This window comes from Apus apus, chromosome 3 (genome assembly GCF_020740795.1).
Source record: "Apus apus isolate bApuApu2 chromosome 3, bApuApu2.pri.cur, whole genome shotgun sequence".
In the NCBI taxonomy this organism is placed as follows: Eukaryota; Metazoa; Chordata; class Aves; order Apodiformes; family Apodidae; genus Apus; species Apus apus.
The window spans coordinates 100,407,638-100,421,200 of record NC_067284.1 but is presented as its reverse complement, the minus strand read 5'-3'; the positions used below and the strand labels follow the sequence as shown (position 1 = coordinate 100,421,200).

At 42.6% G+C, this 13,563-nt stretch overlaps 2 protein-coding genes across 6 annotated transcripts in view; one reads left to right on the top strand and one right to left on the bottom strand.

The window, feature by feature from the left end:
* The first annotated feature begins 3,190 nt into the window (after positions 1–3,190).
* Positions 3,191–6,517, top strand: ZC2HC1B (zinc finger C2HC-type containing 1B). The gene is given in 3 exon segments (XM_051615666.1): positions 3,191–3,421; positions 4,414–4,546; positions 5,917–6,517. Coding segments are annotated over 3 exon segments (531 nt in total). The 5' UTR covers positions 3,191–3,256; the 3' UTR covers positions 6,150–6,517.
* Positions 6,518–7,293: 776 nt separating this feature from the next.
* Positions 7,294–13,563, bottom strand: part of PLAGL1 (PLAG1 like zinc finger 1) — a 48,410-nt gene continuing 42,140 nt past the window's right edge. For all 5 annotated transcript variants that reach the window (XM_051615652.1, XM_051615653.1, XM_051615656.1 and 2 more), the window contains 3 exons: positions 12,634–12,753; positions 10,594–11,084; positions 7,294–10,222 (listed from right to left, as the gene is read on the bottom strand). In XM_051615652.1, coding sequence (XP_051471612.1) covers positions 8,947–10,222; positions 10,594–11,084; positions 12,634–12,753 — 1,887 coding nt within the window. In that variant the 3' untranslated portion in view covers positions 7,294–8,946. The remainder of the gene's footprint in view (positions 10,223–10,593; positions 11,085–12,633; positions 12,754–13,563) is intronic.

Sequence of the window (13,563 nt, the reverse complement as noted above, 5' to 3'; positions counted from 1 at the left end):
TAACAGTCTTACTGGTAAGGATCACAGTAACTAACACAACAGTAGGGTGGCTTGACTACTACTAAATCCAAACCACCTTAAATATTCCTTAAGTAGTTCTGTGAATACTAGGTTAGACAAGGTAACAGAAGGGCTGATTGAGGCCTCTGAATGTGCAGAACCAATTCAAAGTACTTGCATTTATTGGAAGAATGCTTTTATATTATAATTGATGAAGTAACACAGTTTTGGAGAAGGGAATAAATAGACATTTAAGTCTGCAAGTCTCTTGATCACTGCTCCAAAAACTGAAGTGTCAATACAGTATTCACATCTAGATTAAGCCTTCATTTTCTAAAATTGTTGAAGGGTCTGTGTTAACCAAACCATTGGAAATAATCTGTAAGCTTCAGACAAGTTTCAGTGTTTTCATTTATCTGATCCCTGTACTGGTGTTCCTAAGTTCCACAGGCTTAAGCAGGGTCTGCCTGGATCATAAGGACTAGTTATGTCATTGCTGGTGCATGGTAACTTGAGTTGGGAGCTTTTGAGTAATGAAGACTGATCATCTAGTGCTCGGAAGAGGAGGTTTGAGAAACCACTCTGAGATGAGTCAGATACCAGGAAAGGAGCTGAATGGAACAAGTGAGTAACAGATGGTGTTGAATGGCTTGGGTGGAATGTGACTTTATGATTTACCGAGAAGGAAAATCTTTCATCATAGAAGTGCACATGTTCTTTGCTGATCCTTCACTCGTCTGCTGTTGTACTTGTCAAAAGTAACTATAATCTGTGCTTGTTGCTGATTCAGTGTCACTGTACTTGGACCTAAATTCCTTTGACACAGCTTTTTGGGTTTTTTAGTCAGAACCATGAGGGGATGAGGACAGAGTAAGAGATGGGGGAGGCAGAAAGGAGCTGCTTGAACAGCATAGCCCAGACTAAGCACAGACACATGTAAAGGTGTTGGTTGGGAGCAAAAGTGGAAAGATGTTTAAACAGGCAATAGAATATGAGTTGGAAAGTTTACAAAATTGCTTTGTTCCTCCACACTTGTAGTCAATGAAACACTGCACTAACCTTAGCTTTGTGCATTGGAGTAGGGTAAAACCTGAAGAAAAAGGTAAGAAACAAAAGCAGTCACACATCTACTTCTCAGCGAGACAAGGATTTCTTTTGTTTCAGCAAGAGCAGGTAAGGAACATTGACATGAGAAGTCTTTCCCTTTGCAGGGTTATGAGTCTCACGAAAAAGGCTCTTTGTTATTGTTCAGGTTTTCCTAAAAACTGTTTTTGTTTAATACAAGTTATGTTCCTGGTCTGAAATGAGAATGTCACTGCCATCTGAGTCGGAAAGGTTTAAAACTACTTTCCATGTAACTTTAAAACCTATTTAAAACTAAACAAAAAACCCCAAACCAACCAACCAACAAAAAAACCCACTCAAACTATTTTTTTTTTTAAGTTACTGATTCAAAAACATCCACTAAAATTTGGGATGTTGCAAAGTGAAATCATCTTGGAATGCTGTTTAGCACATCATGGAAACGTTCTATCTTGAGAATGGGGATTGTGTCACACCGAGTTGTGCCACCTGCTGCTTTATGGAATAGCGAGGGTTTACCCTGAGCCTTTCCTGGGCATCGCTGCCTCCTGGTGATGTACAAACAAAATGGAATAAATCTGGGTGCAGATTGCCTGCTCTTGCTTTCCAGCCCCCCTTCCTCAATTTAGGTAGTGATGAACTTGAGTACTCCCATCATCTCGCCCACCACATCACTGTGAAAGGTCATACCTGAGCAGGCATATAGAAAACAGCTGTCTGCAATAGTAAAGGAGAGCTTATGCTTCCTAGGAACAGGATAAATGAGGTAGTTCTGCAAAAGGGAGCCCTGGCACGTGACTGTAGACATCCCTTTCAGACACCAAAATACTGTTTCAGCAAAGGGCTTGGTCCAAAGGCTGACTCTGCTGTAGTCAAGCCATCTTGTGCTGTGTAACTGAGACTCTTGCATGGTTTGAATTTTACACAGCTGCCCAAAGGCAAGACCTGGTCTTTGTACAACCTGGGGAAGGCATTTTGCACAAGATATTCAGGTAGAACAAAACTCTAATGGGAATGTCAATATGTTTAGCTGAAAGGGGTAGTGAGGACTGGAAAAGGAGGTGGTTGCTAGCAGAGAAATGGGTTGAACATGTTCAAAAGAGCAAACATTCTAGTAACTGCTTTATTAGTGATCTTTATTAGAGAATGAATGTGCACAGAAATACAGTAACTTAATCAGCACTCTTGCACTATCTTAATTTGCCTGCTTGTACAAACACAGATGTTTACTATGTAATGCATTTAAAATAATACATTATCTCTTGGTGAGACATAACTAACCTGAAGCTTCCTTTGTGCTCCAGATTTCTAAGCAGAATTTATTATTTCAGACTTCCTGGGAAAAACAGACTAATAAACCATCTGATATGTAGTCCCTTTGACAGCATAATGCCGGCACCAGGCTCTGTTCCAAAGCCTGCTGAAGTGAATGAAAAGATTCCCCCTGACCTCCCTGATCTCTGGATTACAAACTAAATGGGTGGCTGTGCAGTTTGCCTGGCACAACCCAACTGTGGGGCTTTTCTGCAAAGGAGGGCTCAGCACACACCCCTCCCCTCCTCAGTCTGCATTACTGATCCTGGGGCTTTGTGGTCCTGCAGAGGAATCCTCTTCTCAAATTTGCTGTCAAAAATATCTAGAAACAGAAGTTAAGGACCTGAAGCACATGAATAGAAAGGTTCAAAGGGAAACTGGAACTTAGAAATGTGTGTTGTGGAATGGGGAGCAGCTGCTCCTCTTCAGTTTCAGTGGCGCTGATGCAATGGATGTGAAGCTGTTTGTCAGGGGAGCCTCCAGTCTGGAAGGTTTATCTAAATTCAAAGAGCTAATAATGTAAATATTGGCCCCTTTAACAGGACCAGTCTGTACTCCCTCTTAACCAAGAAAGAAAAGCAAGTGTCCTGGTGTGGGTGGGAAATCCAATGAGACTGTTACTGTTCACAGACCTAGTCTGTTCTTCTTCTGGCCTCCAGCATGTCCCTGAGCAGAACAAATTGGAAATGGCTTCTATTTCTTGTTTGTGTTGAGCTGCAGCTGTACTTGGATAGCTTTTTAAAATGTTGCTGAACTCCTTCAGGAGTTAAACTGAATCTGGAATAAATACTGCTTCAGCTCCCTGTTCCTGAATAGAAGTAGTTTTAAAGCTTGGGTAAGTAGGCATCATTAACAAAGCATGACTTCAGCCCATGAGCGACTGTTTTTCTTTGCATCCCAGCTGAGACATGATCCAAAATGCAAGAAAGCCTTCAACAAGGAGTGCAAGCCCTTCAGCTCTTTGAAACAGAGACTGCGGGGAACAGAAATCACCGTGAAGAAGCAGTCCCCCCCCAAAGGTATAGTTAAAATCCAAACGCGTCTTACCTCCATATGAAGCCTTTCATTCAGTAGCGCTATTGTTTTCTCTGGGGACAAAGCTGGATGTTGTGGATGAGTCTCACATATGTGCTTGACTCAGTGCCAGATTCTTTCCTCCCTGTCCCTGTGCTGCTGGTGTCTGAGAATACTTTCAGAAGCCAGACCAGTAGGTGTCATGACTATTCTGGGCACATGAGCATCTCGGCACTTACAGGAAATATTAACGTGTGTATTTTAAAGACTATGCAAGTCTCTGACAGCTTCCTCTTCTCTTAAATCTGAAAGCATGATCCAAGATAGTTGGTGCATGAATGTACCATCTTGAACCTGGGAGCTGTCAGTATCTCCAGATTTTCCATGATGAATCTATGGAAATCTACTGCTATTGTACTTGAGGGTTTAAAAATGTATTTAAATTGATCTTATTTACAGAGCTGGAGGGGAAGAGGCTTGAGCTCTTACTGGAACAGGGTTTTTTCATGCATTGTTGGGGAGAGTGGAAGACACATGGACATACATGTGTCTAATTTTACCCAGAGATGCCAAATGACTACTGATATGGTATCCATGCAGACTGCCATTGTAAAATGTCTTTTAAAATCTGTTGTGGAAAGAAACACATGTGCACAAAGATTTAAAGCAAGAAGAAGAATCTGACAAGTGAAAGGGGGGTGGAATCTGAGAAGGGAAGGTGTTGATCATAATGTCTTTATTGCCTCTTCCACCCGTTGGATGGCATGACCAGAGTATTTTATTGGAGGTCATTATTCTTTCATCAGTCTTCTGGTGCTGTCAATAGATGGCAAAGGGCTAAACGAGCTTTGATTGAATACCTCTCAAAAAAAAAAAAGCAGATTTCTTTTGTTTGTAATGTTTTTCCCTTACCTCAGAAAAGAAGAACCCTTACTCTAAAAGATTTTTCTCTATCCCTTGCAAGGGGGAAATAAAGTTTTTGTCTTTCTGTTACAGAAACAGCCAGGGAAGAAATCTATCTGAACACAGCACCATGAGGATTTTATTAATGCTATTCAATCAGCCAAGCAAGTCACAAAAGCTCTGAAGGAGGGCCACCCTCTCCCACCTCCTCTCCCAAGAAGCTTCAATCCAGGTTTGTGGGCTACTTTATCTTATTACTGCTCTCCTACTGATCTTTGGTAAAGCAGTGACCTCTTCTTTCCACAGCTGGGCTTCAGTTTTGCACTCTTTGGCACAACAGTACTTGAACATTAATTCCCTCTGTAGTCTCTTAATTTTCTTCTGTTTCCTGGCTTAAACGGAGTAGGAGTGCAATGCAGAGGTGGTGGGAAGAAAGAGAAAACTGTACCTTCTGTGTTTAAAGGGGTCTGATCTTAGAGCTCTGGGAGAGCTGGGACGCCTGTGTTCTAGCACAGGCTGTACCATGATATAATAGAGGGTGAAATGCATCCATTCAAAATCGCTGTATTGCACACAGGCTTCCCCACTCCCATGTGTGGCTTTTCCACTGTCCCCTTCTCCTGTGAAGTTAGGGGAAGCCAATTAGAAAAATACAATTCTGGCTTACTGCTAATACCAAGTGTGCTTGCAGTGCAGAGCTCACTGTGATAGAAGTTAAAGATCCAAGAAGATGCCCATGCAGCCAGTATTTCTCACAGCATGTGATTTATGAAACATGGGAGCAACCTTGGAAAGGGTCTCAGTGGAGTTCTGCCTGCATTAGGGAGGCAGAGGGAGGGGGAACGGGAAGGGGCTCTCTGGGCTCACTTCCAGAGCAGGAATTCCTAACTGATAGGAAAACCAGCTGCTGTGATTCCAGCCTTTCTCTTCTACATGGCAGTGATGCGATATAAGCAGTGGGACACATTGTCCTTCCTTAACTGGGGTCAAGCTGCTCTCTGAATTTCCACTACTGAATTATTTAATTACTCTGTTATTTTCTTGTCTGATTCTACCAACTCTAAGAGCAGACCCCTCCCTTTCCTTCTCCCATGTGGAGGAAACCAAATTGTGCAAGAACAGCAGTAATTGTGGAGAAAGGAGTTGTAGAACTGCCTTTTAGGAAAGACAAATTGCCGAGGGGGCTAGTGAGGATGTATATCCTGTGCCACAGGAGTACCATGTTGCCCCAAGACTTGCCTCTCTAGGCCCCAGAGGGTGTTCCGGGCTGTGGCACGAGGCACAGGATGTTTCCAGCCACCAGGTACTCGCTTCCACCATCGCAAGCACGTAGCGCTTGCCCTGGTGGGTTGGAGGGAGTGTGATATAGTCAATCGAGCTTTTTTTGGAGCCCTCCTGGCTCCAGAAAAAAACAAAACAAAGCAAAAAACCCAGACAAACCAAAGCCAACAACAACAAATATCTTAAGGTCTCCCAGAGGTCCAGTGCTTGAACTTGGTAAAAAATCCCTTTTTTTTTCCTGTCTTTTAGGTGCTATGCCATGTCTATGCTACCTTTCCTATGTCACCCCTATGCCCTCCTATCCTTCTCTCCCATTTGCAGGAGGCAGGAGCTGTGCAGAGGGGGAGCACTGGCAGCTGGTGGGGCTGCCTCCCTCCCCCACTGCACCCCCAGCCTGTGCAGGGCCACTCCTCTGCCCCCACCAGTGCTCTCATGGCCCGGCATCACCCAGAGGCAGTGCCACCAAACTGATGTCCTGCAGCTCGTGCTGCCTTCTCCACTGGCACTGCCTGAGTTGTGCCTGTCAGCCCCATCCTCTCGGACACCACAGGTAAGCCCAGGGAGAGGTGGGGAGGACTTGCTGCCCCCTCTCCATACCTCTCCTTTAGCACTTGCCTGTGCCTTGAACCCCCTCAAAACCAAGCTATTGCTCATTCAGAAATGTGAAATTCAGGCCCACATCAAGCAGGCCCTCTGAGCCTTAAGTATTTGTTTGCCCAGAAACAAAGCATTCACAAGCCTCACCTACTGATGGCCTCTCAAAAAATGCTCACAAAAGTTTCCCTAACACCAGCTATATGGAAGTTCAGCCCTACACTAAGTATTAGATGACTCAGCAGTATCTCCCAAGTTGTGAGAACAGTTTTTCTGTAAACATAACCTTTTGAAATAGCTTGCCTGCCTTTATGATGGGACATGATCAGCTTCCTCTTCCATTTATGATGTCAAGAATGTTGAAAAAGAAATTTGAAGGGACTGAAGGGTTAAAGCTGCAGTACTACACATTTAAGGTTTGCTGCTGTGTTTTACCTGTAGACACCATCATTGTGTGATTTTTAAGCATTTTAAGATCAAAAGTGGTTATTTTCTTTTTACATGAATAAGACGTGTTCTTTCTGTAGTAACATGCAATAACCTCCTCTCACCAGCACATACTTCCATATTTCAGAAGAGGCTGAGGTCAGGGAGCAGCTTCCCTCCTGGCAGCTCTGAGCTCAGGCATCCTGCTACAGCTCTAAAAATGTGTGTGCCAGTCATATCATAGAATCATAGAATGGTTTGGGTTGGAAGGGTCCTTAACTTAGTTCCACTAGACCATGTTGCTCACACACCTTTCCAAGTCCAGATGAAAACATGAGCCTAGGTGTAGAATGAGCACGTAACATTGTCTGCAACCTTTTCCCTATTCTAGAACTCATAATTTAAATAACTGCTAACTGGGCATGACCATGCAGCACCTGATCTTCTTCCTGCTGTTGTCCTTACAAGAATGGTCTTAACATTCCTTATGGTTTGCCTTATCCTAGAAATTTTCATAGCAAAAAAATACCCCTCAACAGTATTTCTGATAAACACATTCTTGCATGAACTGCAATAATACAACCTTCCCTTAATCCAACTACTAATGAAACTTGTAAGAATATTCAGATCATTGTAGATGTACAATGTCAGTGTAGTTAATTAATATCAAAACAGCAATAATTTAAAAAATATTTTTTATTTGAAGCTGTCTGGAAATATTCCTGTGATTAATGGGGGAGAACTTGGGGTTTGAAAATTTATTCAGATTCAGAAAGTCTGTTTTAGCTGCAACAGAATTAATTAGTAATTGCATCATCCACTAAAAACAGGATTTTAAAACTTTTTTACAAGCATGGCTTAGACAAAGTAAATTTTGAAGCATTTAGGGCTTTTTAATGATAATATTCTCTACTAAGTGATGCAGTCTTTGTGATTTCTGGTAGTTCCTGCATCAGGTGATAGGACCGTCACACCAACCCAGCATCAACTGGAAACGTACAGAGATCATTTACCCCGGGTAACAATCAAAAATCACCCTGGGTCTGTTTGAGAAGAAACAAAGGCTGGAAGTCCAACTGCAGCTGTCACAGTGCTACTGAGCAAAACCCTTTTGATTAAAATAACCTTGACCATTATCACACCCACTATTTTCAGGTGCCACTTGTGAGGTAGGTTCATAACCTGGCTTTGAACAGGGCCCAGCATCAGCTCATCACCACAACCCTTCTGTGCATGGACCTACCCCTGGCCCCACAGAGGTCCTGCTTGTTTGTAGGCTTCCCTGGGCTTTCTGTGGCAGAATCCACATTTCAGATGGCTATAATTAATTATCATTTTCCAGATGAACCAAAGGCCAATTTTATCAACAAAAGGTGAATAAGGTAGGAATCATTTTTTTATTGTTAAATCAATCAAGCTGTTGACCCAATGGGATAACACATGCTTAAATTTAAGCAAATGCTTAAGTGTTTTACTATAGAGAGAGAAAGGCCAGTGTCTGATAGCTTGTCAGATCCAGCTCTAAGTGAAAATTAATGTTTTGCTCTAAACCTTCAAGACAATTCACTTCCCATTCTGAAACTGCACATATAGAAGACATCAGTTCTTACACAGTCATGCAAAAGTGGTAGTTATTTCCAGCCCCAGGAACAAAATGCAGGAGATGCACACAGCTGAAGTGCACTTCAGAAAACAAAATCTAGTTAAAAATCATCACAGTAGTGATTTTCTTCATTTAAAAAAAGTGAAACGAGGAGGTAAGATTTACTCCTGGAATGATTCTGATTTCAATTAAAAGATTCATAAAGTTTCGTAATTAAGTGCTGGACAGAAATCTATGCAATGTTAAATTGTTTGTTACATTTGCCATATGTGTAAGTTTGCTGTGATTTATGGCTCATTAAAATTTACTTTCTGTGATCTTTCCCCTTCTTCCCCTTTACCCTAACCCTATTTCTCCTACTGCAGCAGCCGTAGTTTTATTGTGCCTGTTACAATGCTTTACTATAATTGAAGATATTTATTCAGCTGTTTGCAGGAAAGGTAAGAAACAAAAATACAGAGGGTGTTGAGGGAAATATGTTAGTTCTACTGTTGTCATATCCTAAAAAACTAATAGTAGTATGAAAAATAGAGCTTCTTGTTTATTAACATCCTGAATTTAACTACCATGTTTCATAACGTGCTTTGAAAACATTTGGGGCACTTTTTCTTAATAAAACAAAAACAAAAAAACCAAAACCAAACCAAAAACACCCCATCCTAACAGATTTAAGTAAAAAGCAGAGTCTTAAAAAAATAAGGAAAACAAACAAACAAACACTGTGACAGTTACTTGAAGGCATGATGAAAATGAGGCAATGTTACAGAATTTGTAGTGGATGGAAAGGAGCGAGGAAGATGATGCAGCTGGTTTATGGCCATCCCACCAGCTGCTAGCTGAAGACCTTGCTGTTGGCCAAGGCCATTCAGCCTGTGGGATGGCTCCTCTGGGCCAAAAGCCATTGTGATGTCCCCAGTAGTGTTCTGGTTGTCGCCTGGTGGGAGCTGCCAGAAACTCATCACATGAGTGAGATCCATGAAAGGCAGGCTCGCAGTTTCAGCTGCTGCTTCTGTCTCCTTGTGCACTGGGTACTTGTTAGTATCCCCTACAGGCCCTGAGGAAGCTTCTTCCAGACTGATTTTCTGCAGAGATTGAGGTTCTGGTAATGGCAGGTCCTCAAGTAGGTGCACGTTGTAACCTTTAACATCCACTTTTATCGGAAGATTCTTGAGGGATCCTGCTGCAAATGAGGTAGAACTAAGGTCATATTTACTAGGCTGATGAAGGTTCAGGTTGGCAGGAATGGCTGTTGAGCATGGTGTGGGATGGACAGCTGGAAGGCTGTCTGCACAGCCCATCCTTTGCAAATGAGGAGAAGGTTCAACAGGAAGAGCAGTTTGTAAGTTTGGCTGGGAATGAAGATGTGAACAGTTGTATTCCTCTGATTCAGAACTATTCAAAATCCCATTCTGCACAGAGACCCTTTCAGGAAAAGGAGACAGTATGCTGGCATCTTCCTTCAGTCTGAGTGGAAAAAGCTGGTCAAGGAGACCCACTGAGTCCCCATTCTGCAATCTGCTCTTCAGCAGTTCTTGTGGATGAGTCTTCCTAGTATGGCGAGTCAAGTGGTCCTTCCGTCCAAACCTCTGGGCACAAAACTGGCATAGAAAGTCTTTGCAGCCTGTGTGAACTACCATGTGACGCCGCACGTCTTTACGGGTATAGAAGTGACGCTCACAGTGGTCACACTTATGTTTCTTTTCCTTGGTATTGCCAGCTGGTTTCCCTGCATGGCTTTTGAGGTGTTCCAACAAAACTTCAGTACCGCCAAACTCCTGGGCACATACCCTACAGGTGAGGTCCCCACTGGTGGCTGCATGAAGAGCCAAGTGTCTCTTATAGCCTAGCTTGGTGTTGTACTTCTTGCCACAGTCTTCACACTTGAAGGCCATCTTGTTAGGGTCATGAGTCTTAAGGTGATTCTTTAGATGGTCTTTCCTGTGAAAGGTCTTTTCACAGTAGCCACACTGGTGAGATTTCTGTGAAGAATGAATGGCTGAGTGCCTAAGGGAGACAAAAGAAAAGAGTTATTTGCATTTACATTCACTCTAGTACACAGTGCAGCTGAGACTTCAAAACACTGGCACTCTCCAAGGAAGGCTTTTTCACAAATCCTCAGACTATTAGGAAAAACCTGACTTTTCTGGGGGGAAGGTGTTAATCATAGTACATTAAAATTGCTCAATATAACGTTTCTGAGTAGCTGCTGCAATTGAGGGAGATTAGTTTTCTCCAATTCTACCCAAATGGGAATAATAAACACTGGAACTTGGGGATTAACTGTCACTAGGGCACTTGAGAGGAAAAAGATGTCCTTGGTTTCCCACACACACACACACACACTCAGCAGAAAAGGATTGCTTTCAGTGCTGTACCTGAGCAGTTTATATCTGGAAATGAAGGCTTTTGTGCATCCGTGCTGTGCACACTTGTAGGGGCGCTCCCCTTTGTGCGCGTACGTGTGGACTGTGAGCTTATCCAGGGAATCAAATACCTTCCCGCAGAGCCGGCAGGGGAAGCCGTCGGGCTGCTTCACCTCCCTTCCTTTCAGCAGCGAAGACCGGGCATTTCTCCATCTAGGTATAAACCTCCCAAGTGCATCACAAGTGCTTCCTGAGCTGGCACAGCTGAGCTTTGCAGCAGAGGAACAGGTCCCGTAGCACTGGGCGATGCTTTTGCCCAGTGCCGCTGCTCTCAGTTTCCCTTTGAGTTTGCTTTTTGCTTTTACAGGTCCCAGTTTATTTGGCGATCTGAACCTGGTGGCAAGGACTCGGTCTTTATGCATGCACTGGTGAGATTCCAGCAGAGCAAAAGCTGCAAAAGTGCTTCCACAGCTGGAGCATATCCAAGGCTCTATAGGCTCTTTCTGCAATGAGAACAGAAACAGGTCTTCCTTATTAGCTGTTCTGAGGGAAGGTAATATTCTTCTTACTGACACTTCATCTTTTCCTGGGCCTTCCCAAGACCGGTCATTGTCCCTACTGTAATTTCCTTCAGTGTACTACCACAGAGCTGTTCAGCTGGAAATGGATTCTCTCTACCAGTCTACAAACTAGAAGGAAAAAAAAATGGTTGGCAAAATACCAATTTCTGTGGTTTTGTCCCGAGTCCTTCACCTTTGTTTACTTGTGCTTACAGAATTTCAAAGTCTCTACATTTGTTTCTTGTATGGAATTACTTGTAAAAGCAGTTGCAAATTTATCCTTTATCCTTAGACTGATGTAATTTATCTGCCATTGCAATCATACAAAAATTGGGTGAGTTTCTGCACACAAATGTAGTTTAGCTATACAGGATTCCCTTGTGTTTTGGGAGGACTCCATACTTTACCAGGCAGTAATGGTCAATGTCTCCAAGAGAGACTCCTTCACTTAGCTTGACATTTGGCATTAAACTTAAACTCAATAAGAAACACCTTAAGTTTGGAAATATCAAGCCCATCCTGTCTTAGAGGCATTAAAACATAAAAGCTTTTTTGGCAGCAACGCATTATTTGGAAGTATTATTTCTGTGGAAATGAAAGCTCTACTGGATTCAGCTGAATTCACTTTAAATATAGACATCTTTAAAATCCAATGAAAAACAATTACAAAAAAACCCCTGCAGTCACTACTGAAATGTACTTCCAGTTAATACTCGACCATGTACTTCCTGTCTCTATATTTTACTTCAGCTTCTCATACACTGTCCTTACCTTCCCGTGCTCTTGGGCTAGCTTGCTCTTGAGAACATGCTGAGCCTACACCTACTCTGTCTTTACAGACAGTGCCCTCCCCTCTACCTTATCTATGTCTGATGCTGTGGCCTTCCCACCCCTTCTTTCTGGGGTGTATTCTAAGGCCCTCATGCAAATGCAAAAACAGGGTTACTTCCTTCCTGAACCACCTCTGAATTCCTGCTTTTATTATATTCCCGTTTAACATTTCCATCTATTGCAGGTACTAATCCTCATGGTCATATATTCAGTGCTTACAAGCTTCTCCTATGAGTTTAAGGATTCCTACTACTATAGAGAGGGGATAGTATTGGAATTAGAAGTGTTACAGCACAGGAAAAACTGAAATCATCGGTGCATTATCTGACCAGCCAGTCAGGGCATAATAAAGGGAAACTGGGGAAAGAAGCTTGAGGCTGGGCATCTTGGTTATCTACAAATTAATCCAAGTCTTTCCAACACATCACACTGGTGCCACTCACTTCCAGTGATATCTAATGGCTCTATTGGATTATGAACACAAGAAATGAAGAACAGCCTTTCTTTGAGTAACTGTTGGTTCAAGTTGCTCTTGGCTTTGTGTCAGGCTACTACACTGTGGTCCAGTCCAGCATTACCAGAGTTACATAAACACAGAAAACATGTAAATTGTAATTTACTATGTCTGGTGATGGTTTGAATGCAGATCAGGGGTACTTACCGCTACTGGAGGCAATGGACAGATATCAGATTCTTCTTTAATGAAGACTGCAGAAGTTTCCATAAATTTGGCATAATCGGCAGCATACCATACTTTCAATTCTGTATGGGGTTCAATTGGCTGTGAATGGAAGAAAACAGCACATTTACTTGCCCAAATGTTCCTATACCAAATACTGAAGATTGGAGATAAGTTGTGTGTGCAATCTGTGTCCTTTCCCAGGTTGCGTTCTTTGAATCTGTTTAAATTATTAGTAAGTTAGTTTCAAGATTCAAGCATTTTTGGAGAATTACTATTCAGGAGGGTTGACACCTTCAGTTTCTAAAAGCAGAAATACAAATGTACAGAAATTTTGGGGGAAAAGTAGCAGGAGAGGTGCCTCAGCCCTCATGACCTTACCCAGTGAGATCTATTTGTCTGTGATGTCCAGCAGTCTTTCCAAACAACATCCCAGGCCTATTCCTTGATGTTGCAAAGCCCAAGGAACAAAACACTTCGCTATAGGGTACAATCAAAGGAAAAATGCACTGTGAATGCACAAGAGCTTGGCTGCCTCCTGGATGTGTTGCACTCAGGCAACATGGGTGCAGAGTTGATCAATATATGGACTGCAAGTGAAACTTGCATGTTTCCATGTGCTGGCTCCCTTCCCACACAGCTCTAAGGGAGCCCACTATCTGCAGTCTCATCCAGTCGTGCCTGCCCAGATCTTTCCTTGCACTGAACTATGACCTCCTCTGACAAATACTTTGAGTCAATAACACATCAAATAGAAAAAGAGAGGAGTGATTACACTCACTGGCTAAAGGTCCGTTAGTTATTTAAAAGCAAAGGAGAAAACTAAGTTTGTGGTCATGATTTATATGGCTCCCTGGCCCTCTACACAGTCTTTTTAATCTGTAATAAAAAATAATTTTCCTGCAACAGGGA